Source organism: Lepidochelys kempii, chromosome 8 (genome assembly GCF_965140285.1).
Source record: "Lepidochelys kempii isolate rLepKem1 chromosome 8, rLepKem1.hap1, whole genome shotgun sequence".
NCBI lineage: Eukaryota > Metazoa > Chordata > Testudines > Cheloniidae > Lepidochelys > Lepidochelys kempii.
This window is the reverse complement of record NC_136387.1, coordinates 23,367,212-23,385,435: the sequence shown is the minus strand read 5'-3', so window position 1 is coordinate 23,385,435 and position 18,224 is coordinate 23,367,212. Positions and strand designations below refer to the sequence as shown.

Here is an 18,224-nt window from a genome sequence, read left to right as displayed (position 1 = left end):
GAGGGGTGTGGGCACCTAAACAGCTGACCTGGTGCACCTGGCTGACAGGTCAGAGACAGGCACCTCCCTCCCTTAAGAACTTCAGCCATGAACCCTTGCCAGGAGTTGGGCACCTAAGCCCTAGGAACTAAAAGGTTCTGTCTCTCGCTGGATAGCTCTTCCCCACATGGACTTGTGCCCTGTGCAGCTGGGGTGTGGGTGTTCTGCTCCCCCTCCACCTATTGATGGTCTACCTCCAGCCCTCCCACTATTGGGGCTGGCACGTAACACGTGCTAGGCTTGCTCAGAGCATACCTCTGGAAATGGGCCCAGTGGACAGTGAGATTGTCAAATTAAGCGAGGGGGAATGCCTGGCTGCTGCGGTGCCTCTGAGGGTTTGACCGGAGCTGTGGCTCTGAGCAGTTTGTTAGCTGTGATCTTGGCCTCAACACTTAACCAGCATTGCAAATACGAACTCTTGGGGACATTGGTGCCAACCAAGTTAGACAGCAGTTGAGCAGCAGCTTTGAAAATGTCAGTACCTTAATGGCAGACTTGTCACCTGACAGACAGCTAGCCATAGATGTACTTTTAAGGATCTAAGCCTTTGTGTCTCTGCTTCCTTACCTCTGAAATGTGGATGCTGCTTATAGCACCTACTTCATGCAGTGGTGCTTCACTAATGTAAATTAATTATCAGCCATGTGTGTATGACGGAAGTACAGCTAAGCTGCCTGCCCCTTAGCACAGTGTCCAGCGTCTAATAGCCAGATCCTCAGATGGTGCAGACTGACAGTTTCATTGGTCAGGAGAGCTCCTCTGATTTACAGCAGCTGAGGATGGGCTTTAGTGGAGTGGTGCCTGGGCCATTTAATCAGGACAGGGTGGTACAGCCTCTGTGATGCAGGCTGGGCCCTGTGGTGCACAGGTGTTCACAAAGCAGCCCAGCTGTGTGCTAAAGGACAGCGTGTCCAGGGCCAGGGTTGCCGGCTGGCCCCACACAGCAGCGGTCAGGGCCGCCGCACAGCAGCATCCAGGCTCGGGGCTGCTGCCCATCCCACATAGCAAGGGTTCGGTCTGCCACTGGGTCCAGCTTCGGGGCTGCCGCCTGGCCCCCACACATCAGGGTCTGGGCTGCCAGCCAGCCCTGCACAGCAGGGTCCAAGTTCCCTGCCACTAGGGCTCTGCTCCTGGCCCCATTGTGTGGAGGGGTCTCCAGGCTGGGGGCACTGGGCATAGTGGTATGGGGTTGGGGGCGTGCTGTGGTTCTCAACCTGTGGCCCAGGTAACACATTGTGGGCAATGATTAATAGGTTGAGAACCACTGCTCTAGTGTGCACAGTTTGTTCACACGAAGGGGCAGTGGGTAGTAGGGTAAAAAGGGTAAGGGGGGGAGGTTGGTGGAAAGCTGTTTCACAGGCTGGGCTTTAAAACACTCAGGGGTGCCCTGCATTAGGGCAGTCAGATGGAAGTGTTGGTGTCTCCAGCCTATAAATGCACTGGAGCCTCAGCAAGACAGGAGGAGTTTGAATAAGGGAGTCCTACTCCATCAGAAGGGAGAAAGGAGATAAGAATATGGAATGGAAGAGGGGGGACAGCATCACTGTTCTCTTGTTTACTAGGCCTGTTCATAAGCGAGAAGGACCCAGTTAAATGCATCCCCTCTCTCTTCCTTTGTCAAGACTCCGGGAGGCATGAAGGAACCAACTAGGTTAGAACTGGAGAAGACGACTGAGCAAAGCCCCCATGCTTGCAGACTGTCTATTTATCAGGCTGAGATTAACAATCATTTTGTACCGGGGTTGGCTGGGAGTTTACTATGCTGGAATTCTCTCCCACCTTGGGCTGCACAACCTGGTGCTACAGTTATGAGGGATTAGGAGGGGGAACTTTTTAAGGCATTGAGAGGCCATTTGGTTTTCTACATTAAGCTACAATGGAGGTGCTCTTTAAATTGGAATGAACACATTTTGATAAAAAGTGTTGTACGGCCTGCTATGAAGCGGTTTGCACAGTTGTCCCCAGGGTGTACAGAAGGCTCGCCAAATGGTGCCTTTTCCCCTGGTTAAATGGGATTACAGAGTATTTCTCAAAGAACTCACATACAGCTTAAAGCCCCTCCAAAGATTAACTATTAAATTAATTTAGAAAGCCCAATGTGCCTTTCAGTACAGTATCAGTCACCAGCCCCACACAGAATGGGAGACTTGGGAATGGTGTGCTATCTTCACGGAGCAAAAGTTAGAGATGTACCTGCAAGATTGGGCAGGAACATGCAGTCATCTGGCAAGTCTCCACGGGTGATGATACAAATTAGAATTTATGATGCATCATCACACAGAACTACACAAATGATAGATTACTGAAGTTGTCTTGAAAGAGAGCTAAAGAGGAGGAAAGTCCAAGCGATCTTGGATTCTTCTGGCCTATGCGTGAAAGGCAGAAAATACTGGAGGGGAACCACTGGCTGTGCAACTGGTGTGAAGTTGAAGGTTTTGAGGAACACTGGGACACATTCCAGTGGGAGGGGAGGGTGTATGAAGGGGATGGCTTGCATCTCAGAGATGGGCAAGGGGGAGTTAATCATCTCAGTTGGAGACTAGCTGGGAGCACCCACGTGACCATTAACTAGCCTTGCAAGGGAAGGGAGCTAACGCACCAAATGCAGCTCAAACTCAGCATACTGTAAACAAACTGAACTGACATGGCAAATGTGAAGTGACAAAAATTTTCAGTTTCCTGTATACCTATGCTCAGAGCCTGGTAACAAGCAAGAGGAAATGGAAATTCTTACTCATGAGAAGACAATTAATATAATTGGCATCACTCAAACCCGGATGGACAAATCACATGACTGGAACATTAAAGTTATAGAGCTTATTCTAGGTTAGAAGGGGAGGGTGGCAGTACATTAATAGAGTTAGTAGTTTTATTCAGTTATCAATAACTTGAACCACAACATCTTGATTGTAGGTGGATCAACATGTGACTACAAAGGTCAGGAAGAAGTAGTGGCTGTGGCCTGTTACGGACCACAGAATCAAACCAGAGACCAGGATGAATTACTATTTAAACATTTGGCTTATGGGCGGGAAGAAAAATTGTGTTATGGGGGAATTTCAAATTTGGCAGATATATGTGGGAGGTGTTATGCAGGCAGTAGTAAAATGTCCAACTTCCTAACACTTTAAATAATTTTCTCACACAAAATATTGCACCTGAGCGAAACACCAGATAACTATTTTACACCTCATTATGATAGAAAAAGGGCAGCCACCAACTTCCAGTCCAGCGATTATTGTATCTAAACACCAGTAAGCCTCATGTTCAGTATCAGCAACCAGCGGACAGTCCCACCCACTGCTTCAAAAGGGAATTTTTTTCAAAACTGAGGAAAATTATGAACAAAATTGATTGGGAAGAATAAACTGAAACAGAAAAATGTGATTGAAAACTGGGAGTTCTTTAAAAAATTGAAGTTCTTTATTAGATGACCAAAAAGCCATAATTTCACAATCAAGAAAGAGGATAACTTTGGCTAAGAGCCCATCCTGCTCCTGTGGTAACAGTAGCAATTAGAAATAAAAAAGCAATACATAAGAAATGAAAACAAGGGGGAGAATAGATAGAAATATAAATGAGAAGTTGTGAACTATAGAAAATTGATAAGGTGTGAAGCTAAAGACCTCTGGGGAAAAAATCCATGGCTGGCAGGGTTAAGGACAAAAAGTATATTAGGGGCAAAATAAATCCTAGAAATGGTAGAGGCCTAGTTACAGCAAGAGATGATAAAATTAAAAGGCAGAAGTGTTCAATAAATTTCTGTTGTGTATTTAGAAAGAAGTAGGACAATGTTTTTGTATCCCATAAGGATGAAGTACTTTCCAGTCCATTGGTACTCAGGTGGATAAAAACAACATCCACTAGGGATAAACATTTTTAAAATCAGCAGGCCTGATAACTTGCAAGCAGGAGTCTTAAAAGAGTTGGCTAAGGAGATTTCTGGCCCGCAGATGTTAATTTTTAATAGATCTTGGCATACCAGTGAAATTTCAGAAGATTGAAAGAACGCTAATGTTGTGCCAATATTCAGAAAGAACAAGTGGGATGACCCCAGGAAGTATAGGCCAGTTGTCTGGGATTGATGTCAGGCTAAAATAATGGAAAAGCTGATAGGGGATTCCATCAATATAGCATTAAAGGACAGGAATATAATTAATGCCAGTCAGCATGGTTTTATGGAAAATAGGTCTTGTCCAACAAACCTGATGACATTCCTCACAGTTACAGTCCTTTGTGGAAGTCATTTAAATACCTACATACTGCAACTTACATTTTAAAAGCTTATTCTGTGTTCCAAGAGTTCATGGTGATTGTGCACTTGCAAAAAACAAAACTGGTAGTATCAGGTAGTCGTTCAAGTTTTTTGTTTTGTTTTTTTAAACTTTGTTCTGTAAGGTAAATAATTTCCCCTCATGCATGTAAACTATTTGCAACCCTTTAAAAATCTGAAGCAGGAATATGATGCAGAAAGAAATCTACCCCTTAAATAGTTTGTAAGACAAGGCATCAGGCTGTTAAATCACTGACTGTGCCTTTACACATCTGATTTACATTTGTGAGCACCAGTGTTATTTGTTGATTAATCAGCCAGTCAAGAAAAAAGGTAAAATGTCAAATGTCCAGAATCAGTTTGGGATGCTCCAGTTTAAAAGTCTACTTTATATTTACAAAAGGTTTGTTATTTTTCCCTCTGAAGTGGTAGTAGACTGAAACCTCAGGGTGCAAACCTCAGCTCCATCACATCCTCTTTGCATTGCTCTGCTAGTGCAAAGAGGCTGTCAATCTTGTTTACACAACTAGCAGAGGAATCCCCTGTTGTAAGCAGAATCTCCAGGTGACAAAACCAGCACAGCAGGTTCTGACATCCCCCTCAAACTCTGGCAAACTGCTCTTTGGGGCTGTTGCAGCCAAGCTATCGTTAAAAGCAGCCCTATGGCTGCTCTCAATTACACCAGGATCAACCAGCCTCTTCAGAGCTCCTCCACCTCTGCTGTATCTAACAGAGACTGGGCAGAGGACTGAGCCTTCTGTGAGAAATAAAACCCCATTCCACTAGCGCAATTCATGATTAATGTCTAAACACATGGAAATCCTAGCGGCTGTTTTCTGTTGTTAAGTGAAGTGACATTTTAATTATGCACAAGAACTTAAAGTCCGCACAGGCCTCAATGTGAACCAGGGTCTTTTCCATTGACAGTTTAGTCCCCATGGACTTCATACACAGTGACTGCAGATGTGAGGTAGTTTGCAACAGATGCTATATAGACAGCATGTACCGGGTAGCCAGAGACAAAAACTAGCCCATGAACTTTGCATGGCAGCAGGACAACTTTTATGAATAGCTAAGCAAAATCCAAATCTTCCCAAACACAAGGAAATCAGCAGCACTTAAAAACCCAACAATAAAAGCTAGGAAATAGCTTGGGGGACTGCCCCCCTTCCGGCACATCACTGGAAATGGGGCTCAAGATATGCGAGTTCTAAAGTAATCTATGGTGACAGGAAGCTGAAGTCAAGTGCACACAGCTAAAAAGTTTCAGGAATAAGTTAAAGGAGAGAACTGAAAATGAGTAAACAGCTATCGCTCGGTTATTAATTTAATATTTTAAATAAGTAATATTTTCAAATCAATGGTAAATTTAAAAGCTGCATCAAGGTTTTGGCCTTACGATTATAAAACTGGGTCAAAACAGAAAAAAACATGCTTAGCTACAAGCTAGCAAAAATACCACAACCCCATCTCAATTCAAACCCCACAATATTTGACTAGTACATCTGCGGAGATATTTTAAACCTTTCCTAGATTCAGAGACTCCAATACAACTTGAAGACGTTTTTGCAATCACTTTAACATCACTGATATTTGCATCTCATTATCCTAGCATCAGAAAGCACACAACATGTACTGAACCAGGCAGGTGAATTTTACTGACCTCATAGTAAAAGTTAACACACCAAAAATATTAAGGCAGTTTGCATGTAGCTTCCAACTAGTCTCCCGAGAGTATCAAGATAAAGTAGAGAACTGGTGCCAAGTTGCCCAAGAAAAAATTAATGACATAAACTCTATAAGACAATGTTAAGATTAAAAGCCTTGCATTTTTTTTTAAACCAGTGTCTTGCAAATTTGCTTTCTTATTTTTAGGTTACTTATGTTCATATTCATTTAAAAATTTGAAGATTACCTTTGGTGAGAGGCCAAAATACAGAACAAAAATCACAAATCAGCCCAACAGAAACATCAAGCCTTTATTATAATGAAGATAAATTATGCCACAGAGGTCAGCTTGCTTCCATGGCCACCGCCTGGGACACCCACTGGCTAAGTGGAGAGAAGCACTTCTGATAGATTCACTAACACCACAAGACACCCATTAGACACACCTGTAACTTGGGCTACAGGCATGTGAGCATTTTGATCCAACTGAATTGCTTGCTAGACTGAAGTTGCCGAGAGTGAATGGGCCAGGGTAACCAACTTCCTTATTAGGGAAAACACATAATGCCCTTGAAAAAAAAACCTACTCTGGGCATAAAGCTGTCACTGCAAAAGGGAAATCAAATGACTTGCTTTTTCATCCACATTTTAAACATTTCACCAAAGTGGAAATGTTTACCCTCAAGTCTATTTTCATTTGGATAAAGTGATTTTACATGTTAAATGATTGCTGAACCCTTTTATTGGTAGTTGCAAGCATGGTGTCACAAAGCTTAAAAGCCAGCTTTTTAATAGAAGCAGGCCTAGCTCATGCTATCTGTTGTTGTTGTTTGGATTTTGAACAAAGTTGATGGAGTATGAGCCAGTTGAGGAATCCTGTTTGACCTGGAAATTTTCTGTCGACAGGCCAAAGGGTCGAAGAACCAAGTTCCCAAGATCTTTCAGCTTACCTGAAATGCAAAATTTAAAAATATATTAAACATATAACTCCAGCCTGTGTGTATAGGTGGGCTGAAAGATACTGAATTATCCATAGCTCCACAGGCTGGTTATACTATTTGAGACAGATGCAGTAGAAATCTCCACAGCGCATTCAATCCTTAGCCTTTGAGACCAATATTTTTTCCAATTATTGAGACGCAGTTACTTGTCCACTAGGAACTAAAAACAGATCAGCAAGCCATTGCACACTGTGTCCCGAAGAGCCTGATTCTCAGACACTAGAGCCATGGGGATTATATTTTAACTGGCTGCCTAGAAGTGTCTCTATTTTCCCTTACCAATCGTCAAGGCAAGAAATTACTTAAGACAGCAACAGCGAAGTGCTGCTCTCTCCCCAGCACTTCTATGTGGATTTAACTCTGATAACTGCACCATTTGTTGTTCCATTTCCGATCATTCTGAAAATTCTCAATTCCCACCTGGCTGTCAATTGAAACATCTTCAGTTTAGAAACAAGCTACGTAAAACATTCATTTAACTTTATAACTAACCCCAGAGTGCACATAAATCAGTAAAACTGTGTAAATATACACTTCTCAAAAACAGGTTTTGACAGTTCTCTCATTAGCTGGTAAACAGTGTAATTCCCTTGACTGGATTATGTTACACAGTGTTACTATAGTTAAATTATCCCTCTGGCCAATTAAGGAGCAGTATTAAAGGATTTTGAAGAGAGTTCAATCCAGTCCTATTCTAACAAAGAAAATGGCCATAATCAGAGGCCAATAGGGCAATGGAAGGCATAGTAAAGCTCAGAAGAGTTCATAAGGATCCTCAGATTTCCAAAAGGAACAGCCACAGATTTCAAACTCATATTTACTCCCTATTTGTGAACGATGATAAAAATGTACATGTTGCTAGATGAATATAGCCACGTGTAATGAACGAACAAAGAAAAGGGAACCTGGTCTATACATACAAATGTATTTGCACATGCAGACTAAGAATTTAAGTTTCAGTGTATAACCACTTACTGATCATTTTGTCTGTAAAAGCCTGGTATTTGAGCACATAAGTAAGGACACGTAATTGCGTTCCCACTGTTGAAAGTAAGGCCCTCTGAAGCCAACTTTAAAAACAGACAGACAGACAAAACTAACGCCACCAGCTACTGTAAACTGCAGTTCTGGTTGTAGAACAGTAGTGTAACAGGTATTATATTTGATACCAAAGTTAATACAAACTAGGGGTTTCTCCTATTGATTTAGTACTAATTTTTCAAGAATTAATATGTTTTGACTTCAGATTTCTGAAACTATTAGTATAACTGGCAACTCAGCAAGGTGGTGAAGGTGTTTAAGGGCTTGATAGTATCTCCTGAAAGTTTTCTTTATAGAAAACAGGTAAAATCAGCCCCCCCCCCCGAAAAAGATGAAATTAAACAGACAGAAGGGAACAACAATACCCAATACTGGCCTAGTAACACCAGGCAGAGCCACTGGAATGAGGCTCAGACAGCTGCAGGATCAGCAGTAAGCCAGGCAGTGGATGTAGAAAGCTGGTTGGCTTTGAAGGAGATAAGAGGGCAAAGTCTATGCTGAATGATAAATGCAGACTGCTCCCCAGATAGCAAACAAATTAAGTTGGAAGCCAGCGCTGGGCTTGGAGTAAAAGTCTACTTACGGGTTTTCTATCACTACATCCAATCATTATCCGCAGGGCTTTCCAAACAGACAATGGAAAGTATTTCAGGGAAAACAATAGTAGGTGGTGGAATAAAGGGGCTGGGAAAAGAACCACTAATCCTGTTTTTATTCATGATCTTGTATTTAAGAAACTTACAAATACTGCCCCCACCACTACAGAAAGGGGAACAAGCCTCTGCTTCTTAACATGTCCTGGAAAGATGTGTTCTGCACGAGCTCCCTACTCCCAAGCAGTGCAACCCTCATCTCTGCCACTTAAAAAGTTCCTCACAACAATGTGCAGGACTTTGCCCAATAGTTAGAGCTTTACTGTTGAGACTAATTGTTACAGTGAAACAATAACTTCACAGAGCGCAGTCTGGCACCTAATGCATTTAGCATTTGTCAAATCATCACATTAAAGGAGCCCATGATAGCGAACAGTGCCTTGTCTGAGAAATATTACTTTGTTTTTGAATTTCCTAGGTTCTAACTTTAATTCTAATTCTTGGAAGGTAACGCACGCTCCACAAATACGCAACTGCAACCTTAACTTTCTCATAACACAGGTGAGTGTGTGGGATGCTTGGACATTTCTTAAACATACTGAAATATATCCCTTGCATCAAGGATGTGCAAGCTAGTCTGAAACAAGCTATTCTTATGCTACACATTGCTAATAAGCAGCAAAGAGAAAGTTGATAGCACTTTCAGTCACAGCTCTCAGTTGGAGTTCAACTCCTGCACATCGTTTCAAGAAGTCAGTAGCAATAAACTACAAAGGTCACTAATGTAACTTCCGGTGAATATGGAGCTCTGCAGGAGAGTACCCTGAGTAATTTCTGGAAACTCTTCAGATCTTCTTTCAGTTTCAATGAAAATAAAAGTTACCACCACTGGTTTTGTCACACTATCCCACTGACAATATCGGTCAGCAACCACAATGGTTTATTACTGTCTGTTTATCACAGTCTGTTTAAGCAGGCTGACATACATAAGCAGAGACTCTTCTAGATATATTTTGTTTAGCACACTGCAAGTCAAGAGATCAGGTACAGATTTTACAAGGAGAGGCATCAAAATAAGAACCTACACAGACACCAAAATTATTCTCTCACTATAACTTAAGAAAAAACGGTTACTTACTTTCTCGTAACTGTTGTTCTTCGAGATGTATTGTTCACGTCCATTCCACATTAGGAGTGCGCACGCTGCATGTATGAGTGTCGGAAACTTTTTCCCTTAGTGGTTCCTGGTGGGCCAGCGGGGCCGCCCCGAGTGGCGACACTGAGCTGTACATATATACCCCTGCCAGCCTGACCCCCTCCAGTTCCTTCTTGCTGGCGACTGCGACAGAGGGGTAGGAGGGTGGGTAATGGAATGGACGTGAACAACACATCTCGAAGAACAACAGTTACGAGAAAGTAAGTAACTGTTTTTTCTTCTTCGAGTGCTTGTTCACGTCCATTCCACATTAGGCAAATCACAAACTTACCTCTGGAGGAGGGTAGGAGTCATGGAACAACCGCTCGGAGGAGCGCTCTGCCAACTGCCGCGTCCTCTCTGGCCTGCTGGTTCACCGCGTAGTGGGTTGTGAAGGTGTGCACCGAGGACCAGGTGGCTGCTCTGCAGATCTCCTGGATCAGGACCTGATAGAAGTCGCTTGCGCCCTGGTCGAGTGGGCTGTGACTGCTGGGGCTGGAACACCTGCGAGCTCAGAGCACGCCCGGATGCAGCTTGCAATCCAAAATGAAATCCGCTGTGCCGACACTGGGAGGCTTTTCATCCTCTCGGCTACAGCCACAAACAGCTGCGCAGATTTGTGAAAGGGCTTGGTGCGCTCCAAATAGAAGGCCAGTGCTCGACGCACATCCAGGGTGTGCAAGCTGCAGTGAGTCGGGTCCATATGGGGTTTCGGAAAGAACGCTGGCAGACAAATGTCCTGGCCCAAATGGAATTGGGAGACCACCTTAGGGAGGAACTTGGGGTGCGGCCGGAGCTGCACCTTGTCCTTGTGAAATACTGTATACGGTGGCTCAGAGGTGAGGGCCCTCAGTTCGGACACCCTTCTGGCCGAGGCAATGGCAATCAGAAATGCCACCTTCCAGGAAAGGTGGAGGAGAGAACAGGTAGCGAGGGGCTCGAAAGGGGGTCCCATGAGTTTAGAGAGGACCAGGTTAAGGTTCCATGGAGGGACTGGGGGGGGCGGGAGTATGGGAACACCCTCTCCAACCCTTTAAGGAACCGTCCCACCATTGGGTGGGAAAACACCGAGCCCCCTGAGAACTCCGGATGGAAGGCGAAGACAGCTGCCCGGTGCATTCTAAGTGAGGACGGGGCCAGCCCCTGCTGCTTGAGGTGCAGGAGGTTCTTGAGAATGGCTTGCACCAGGGCCTGGCACGGCTGCACCTGTCGGGGCTCACACCAACAGGAGAAACTTTTCCACTTGGCCATATAGGTAGCCCTGGTAGAGGGTTTCCTACTGCCAAGCAGAATTTGCTGCACAGGAAGGGAGCACTGGCTCTCCAAGGCATTTAGCCACAGAGCTTCCACGCCATCAGGTGTACTGACTGCAGGTCAGGGTGGAGAAGCCGCCCACCATCCTGCATGATGAGGTCCTGGTGTAGGGGCAGGACTACCGGGGCCTCCACGGACAGCTCTAGGAGCATTATGTACCAGTGCTGGCGAGGCACGCCAGGGCGATGAAGACCACGCCACCCTGTCCCTGCGTACCTTGAGCAGGACCTTGTGTACCAAGGACAGTGGGGGAAACGCATACATCAAGCCCCCTCCGCACGGGATTGCAAACGCGTCTGTGACTAAGCCCGGGCTGTGGCCCTGGAACGAGCAGAACCATGGGCACTGGGTGTTGTCCCTGGTGGCAAACAGGTCTACCCGGGGAAACCCCCACCTGTGGAAGAGCGAAAGCATGACATCCGCTCTGAGTGTCCACTCATGCATGCGATACGACCTGCTGAGGTAGTCCGCCAGCTTGTTTCGCACCCCCGGGAGATAGGACGCCTTGAGGAGAATGGCATAGGCTATACAAAAGTCCCAGAGGAGGAGAGGCTCGCGACAGAGCAGCGAGGAATGGGCCCCGCCCTGCTTGTTTATATAAAACATGGCAGTAGTGTTGTCTGTCAGAACTGTCACGCTGTGACCACTCAGAGTGGCGTGAAAGGTCTGGCAGGCGAGACAAACCGCCCTGAGCTCCTTCACACTGATATGGAGTGACAGCTGTGCTCCAGACCACAATCCCTGCATCATGAGGTCCCCCAGGTGAGCCCCCCACCTGTGGTCTGACGCGTCCGTCACCAGCGTCAGGTCCGGCTGTGGGGCGGCAAAGGGGATGCCTTTGCAAAACCACAGGCTGCGACTGCCACCACCAGCAGGGAGTTCAGCACGTCCCTAGGGGCTGTCACTACCAAGTCCAGGGGGTCCCTGCCTGGGTGGTACACCCAAGCGAGCCACGCCTGCAGAGTCCTGAGTCTCAGTCTGGCATGCCTGACCACATGCGTGCATGCTGCCATGTGGCCCAGCAGCCGCAGGCAGCACCTGGCCATTGTCATTGGAAACTGGCGCAGGGAGGCCACCACTTGCTGGATAGCCCAGAATCGGGATAGTGGAACACTTGCCCTGGCCTGCACCAGGAGCCCCAGCTCGAGGAACAATCTCAGGGCCACCTCCACATGGCCCTGCACTTCCGCCTAGGATCGACCCACCAGGAGCCAGTCGTCGAGGTATGGGTACACCCTGATTCTCTGCCTCCGTAAGAAGGCCGCCACCACTGCCATGCACTTCATGAACACCCTTGGGGCCGCGGCTAGACTGGTAATGTTTTTGGCCCATGGTGAAGCGTAGGAACCGCCGATGCGCTGGGTGGATGGCGATATGAAAGTACGCTTCCTTCATGTCGAGGGCATGTACCCCGGATCCAAGGAAGGGATGATGGTGCCCAGAGAGACCATGAGGAACCGGGCCTTGACCAGGAACTTGTTGAGGCCGCACAGGTCTAGGATGAGGCGAAGGCCCCCTTTGGCCTTGGGGATGAGGACGTACCAGGAGTAGAACCCCTTCCCCCTCAGGCTGTGCGGCACCACCTCTACCACCCCTGCCTCTAGCAGCGAGCGGACTTCCTTCTCTAGGAGATGCTCATGAGAGGGGCCCTGAAGAGGGACGGGGAAAGGGGGTGGGAGCGGGGGAGGGAGGCGAACTGCAGCGAGTACCTGTTCCGCACCGTGCGTAAGACCCAACGGTCTGACGTAATGGTGGACCACTCATGGGAGAAACAGGACAGGCAGTTCAGGAAACAAAGGGACAGATCTGGTGACTGGTCTGGTACGCTGTCCTCGGGTGCACCTTCAAAAGCCTGGCTTAGTGCCCGGCTGGGGTTTGTGCTGGCTTGGTTCTGGCCCGACGCATTATTGTTACTATTGTTGTTGCACTGTCGCGTGTTATCCCTGTCTTGCCTACGGTAAGGCTCATGCCTATGGCCAGGCTGGTACTGGCATTGAGGGGGAGGCTGCAGCTTAAAGGGCTTCCTCTGGGTCGCCAGGGTATGCATACCCAGCGACTTAAGCGTAGCTCGCGAGTCCTTGAGGCTGTGCAGCCTCGTGTCTGTCTGGTCCAAGAAGAGCCTGGACCCTTCAAAGGGGAGGTCCTGGAGTGTATTCTGGACCTTGGGCAGCAGGCCTGATTCCTGGAGCCACGCTGAGCGCCTCATGACCACCCCGATGTGACTGTTCTAGCCACCATGTCTGCCGAATCCAGGGAGGCCTGGAGAGAGGTCTTGGCTACTGCCTTGCCCTCATCCACCAGGGCCATGAACTCCTGTTGGGAACCTTGGGGGAGGTTGTCTTTAAACTTCTCCACTGCGGCCCAGGAGTTGAAATTGGGCCTGTTGAGGATGGCCTGCTGGTTCACAATCCTCAACTGAAGGCCCCCAGATGAGTACACCTTTCTGCTAAAAAGGTCCAGGCGTTTCGCCTCCTTCGCTTTAGGGGCCGGGGCCTGCTGTCCATGGCGCTCTCGTTTACTGCTGAGACCACTAGGGAGCATGGACTCGGGTGGCAGAACAGGAACTCATAGCCCTTAGAAGGGACAAAGTGTTTACGCTCCACCTCTTGGCCGTTGGGAGCACTGGAGGCCGGGGCCTGCCATATAGTCTTATAGTTGGACTGAATGGTCTTAATGAGCGGGAGTGCTATTCTGGATGGACCTTCGGGGCTCAAAACGTCCACCATGGGGTCCTCCTGTTCAACCATCTCCTCGGCCTGCAACCCCAAGTTCTGAGCGATCCTGCGCAGCAATTCCTGGTGGGCTGTATGGTCTAACGATGGAGGTCCGAACACCTCTGTACCCGCCACGGCCTCATCTGGGGAAGACGAGGAGGTTAGCTGCTGCTTGACCCCCTCCGGTTGGTCCTCCTGCTCCCCTTCTCCCATGGGAGGGGCCTCCGGCTCAGGCTGGGGCGGGAGTCCATGGGACAGCACCGGACTCGGTGCCGGTCTCTCCCGTTTATCTTGGGGGGATGCTGGAGGCCTGGAAACTGTAGCCTCCAGCACCGTCTGCCATCAGGTGCAGGGACGGGGACTGCTGCACCGAGTAACTTGCCCTGGACGGGGCCCGTTGGCGCTCCTGATAGGCCCAGGGCGTCCAGAAGGGCCAATGGCCTGGCGGCCCCCATTGCAGTTGCCAGCCCACCTAAGGGTCCCTGCTGTATGGGGCCTGGTGCAGGTAGCTATAATGGCTGGAATCGGCACCGGACTGCGGCGATGCCGATCACGAAGGCCATGGCGGTGCCAATGATCTGCACCGTCAGGAGAACGGGCGGCTTCTGGCGGAGCGGGAGCGGTACTGGTATCCCCAGGGCTGGGACCGAGAGTGGGACCGGCATTCCCTAGACCAGGACCATCTGTGGAAGTCTTCTGGCGAGTGCTGTCTCAACTCCTCCCGGTGCTGGTCTCTGGGTGGTGCTTCAGAGAGTGGCATGCCCTTTCCGGTGCTTCCTCACGCCGACCCACTGCCAGTGCCGCAACCTCCTTCTGGGCCACTGGCAACTGTGAGTCTGCGGAGTCAGAGCTCGACCGGGACCAACTCCGGGAGAGGCACTGGGACGGTGTCCTCGAGTGGCACACCATTGCCGGCTTACCCCTTGATGGCACCCGGGGCACAGGTGCCGGAGGGTTCTCCCCATATGGGAGGGGGCTTGCCTCCGACAGCTCGATGAGGTCCTTTGCAGCCTCAAAAGGTGCCAGGCGTAGAGGGCTGATCTGTTATGCCCTCAAGCCCATTCTCCGCACTGAGGTCACTTAGGTCTGGGCTTGGTGGGGCTTGTGCTGCCGGTACCACAAGTGTCAGAGCCGGTACCGGGGCCTTCCTGTTCTTATCAGCGCTCGGTGCCTTGGAAGGTGCCGGCCTCCTGTGCAGGGAATGACAGCGCATTCCTTTCGGCTGTGCCTGGCGCTCTGGGGCCGACAGTTTTACGGTGCTTAGCCAGTGCCGGGTCTCTCAACAGCTCCGGGGCACTACGCACCGAGGAAGCCTGAGCCGGCGTTGGGCCCGGCTCCGGGCCCAGTGGCTGCAATGCAGCCTCCATCAACAGCTGCTTTAGATGAAAAAGTCTCTTTCTTTCCTTGTTCTTAGCTTAAACGCCTTGCAAATCTGACACCGTTCAGTTTGATGTCTGTCCCCCAGGCAATGTAGACATGAGTCGTGGGGGTCACTAACTGGCATAGGTTTGCGGCACATGGCGCAAGCCTTGAAACTGTGGGCCTGTGGCATGCCCTGCAGCCCGGGGCAGGTGCTGGAAGCCTCCAAGCACCTAATGATTTAAGTGTCCACAACAGGTATGTTAACAAACTGATAACAGCTACTGTAAAGGCTAGGGGACTGCTCTTCTACGAGGGGGGGGTGGTGTTCCAACGCCACCACGGATGGTAAGAAGGACCTGGAGGGGGTCGGGCCGGCAGGGGTATATATGCACGGCGCAGTGGCACCACTCGGGGGGCTCCGCTGGGAGCCACTAAGGGAAAAAGTTTCCGACGCTCGTGCACGCGGCACGCACACACCTAATGTGGAATGGACGTGAACAAGCACTCGAAGAACTATTGTACAAATTCATAGATTATGAACCCAGAAGGGACTATTGTGACCATGTAGCCTGGCTTCCTGTACAACACAGGCCACAGAACTTCCCTGAATTAATTCCTGTTTGAACTAGAACATCTCTCTTTGTTATATCTTTGTCTGCTAGAACGAAGAGCAAATTTTGGTTCTTCATGTAGGTATTTAAAGACTATGAACAAGTTGCCTGTAACCTTCTCTTTGTTAAGCTAAGTATATTGAGCTCCTGGAGTCCACCACTATAAGGCAAGTTTCCAATCCTTTAATCAATCTCATGGCTCTTCTTTGAATCTCACCAATTTATCAATATCCTCCTTGAATTGTGGACACGAAGACTGGATACAGTAGTGGTCTCATCAGTGCCAAATACAGAGGTACCATAACCTCCCTACACCTACTCAAGATTCCCCTGTTTATAACAACCAGTGATGACATTAGCCCTTTTGTTAAATGACTTCACCACCTCTGAAGGACGACAGTCTCATATTTTGCACTGTGCACAATGAAAATGATGTATCTGCAACGTGGCAGCACACAGATCTAGGCAGGATCAGGGCCCCATTGTGCTAGGCACTGTACAAACACCAGACAGTACAAAGTAGCTCATATATAGTACATCAGATCTCAAAATGCTTTACAAAGCAGGGAAGTATCTCTGTTTTAAAGATGGGGAAACAGGTGGAAAGAGATGACGCAGCAAGTCTATGACAGAGGTGGGAACAGGACTCCCGTCTCCTGAGTTCCAATCAAGTGGAACTACGAGGACTGCTGTATGCTATGACAGTATTTCAGATCAATTTAAATTCCACCTGCAATAGACCAAAAATGCAGCACTGTTTCCACTGTAATTTAATCAATCTCAGACGATTTAGGGTTTCGGGGGGGTAATGGGGAACAGAAAGGAAAGGTAAAGAAAGTCAGTTGCTTGAGCACATCTCCGTTCCATGCAGTGGCTGGTCTTTCAGAAGTATAACTGATGAAAATCATTATTACTTCTACATCTATACTCCTCTGTTTTCCATATAATTCAGATTTCAGTTCAAAGGGCTAATTCACTAGTGGATATTCCTTAAAGAGTCAGTGAATTTAGGTTGGTCTTTGGAGATCAACATCAAAATTCTGCAGTCTTAAGATAACTATATTTATGCAGAAACAATGCCAGTGTCATCAGGCTTTCAGCTTATTTTATCCAGAAAGACCTCGTCTATACCAGAGTAGCTGGCTTTCAGGGCAATCTTTGCTTTTAATTCAATTTTCCATCTGGGTTAATTGAGACAAGGAGATCAAGTGAATTGGCTAAGGTCACTCAGTGAGAGGCTCAGCTAGATTAGCTTCCTAGTACCACGGCCATTGCTTTAACCTCACTAATGAACTATTAAGACAAGTAGTTTATAATTTACACTGCATCCTGAAAGCTTTTTGGTCATAGAACTTGGAAGTTCTTCATAGTGTCTATGTCATCAGGATAAATAGCTACCTTTGTATTTGGAAACAAAGAATTGGTCATTGCTTAGCTTCAATCTTTTGGGTGAGCAGTGTCTTTGTCTAACAGTAGAAGAATCTTGGCATAGTTTGGATCTCTGGCACATTCTTGGAGCCAGTTGTAAACAAGTTATGAATCATCCAACCGCTGCAGCTGGCCCAGGAGTATGCAGATAAGTCCTGTGTCAGGAAACAGTGAAGGGCCTTTTCTAATCAGAGTTAGTGTGTCGGCCCTTTTCCGGTCATACTGAAGCCAACAAACAAAAAATAACTCTCTTGGTATTCTTGCAAGCTAAGCCATTCGTTTTGGAAGCCAGATGCTGTGTAATATATCTGATATTTCAAGCCCTCTCTCTCTAGAAATCTGCTCAATCATTAAGCAATAGTTGGGTTACAGTCCATCTTCTGATTTAAGTCTTTTTGAGACATCCATAGCGGCCTCTTTTGTTGCTACTCATTTAAGTCCAAAATGAAAGACTTACTTTTTCCAGGAACTCTGGCCCAAACACAGTTCCTTCTGCTTACAGCACATAAACCCATCATTGTAGAAGGGCATGCCCTCCCACCCCCTCACTACTGGATTAAGGTTTGTTCTCTCTCACACACGTGCACACACACCATCTCTTAAAGAATAACTGTGCTTGGAAACACAAGTGACTCAGCAACAAAGTGTTCTTACCTCTCAGCAGTCAAGTGCTTATTTGTCCTGGAGCAATGTCAGGTTTTCTTCTTTCAGAGAGTTAGTGTTTACTCACAACAAGGTTATTTTGATGGACATTAATCTTGACATTTTAAAAGGCATCATTCGCACATAATCTACTGTGTCCACTCTCTACTTGGAGTTTCACCATAAGAATTTATTAGACAATACATTATAACTATTTACAGATTCCCCATTAACCTCTCAAATACTGCTGAAATCAAGAAATGAGGCGTAGAAGTGTGTGTAATCTATTATCATTCAGCTGGATGAAATTTAACTCCCCCTGGCAATCACGATCAGTAGACAG

General features: G+C 47.4%; 1 protein-coding gene across 4 annotated transcripts in view; it reads right to left on the bottom strand.

Annotated features, from left to right (window-relative positions):
* Positions 1 to 18,224, bottom strand: part of TTC1 (tetratricopeptide repeat domain 1) — a 68,240-nt gene that overhangs the window by 17,397 nt on the left and 32,619 nt on the right. For 3 of the 4 annotated variants that reach the window (XM_073355867.2, XM_073355868.2, XM_073355870.2), the window contains exon 8: positions 6,278 to 6,930. The exons of the other annotated variant lie outside the window; for it this stretch is intronic. In XM_073355867.2, coding sequence (XP_073211968.2) covers positions 6,794 to 6,930 — 137 coding nt within the window. In that variant the 3' untranslated portion in view covers positions 6,278 to 6,793. Of the gene's footprint in view, positions 1 to 6,277; positions 6,931 to 18,224 lie in introns of those variants that run through there. 4 annotated transcript variants of the gene reach the window in all.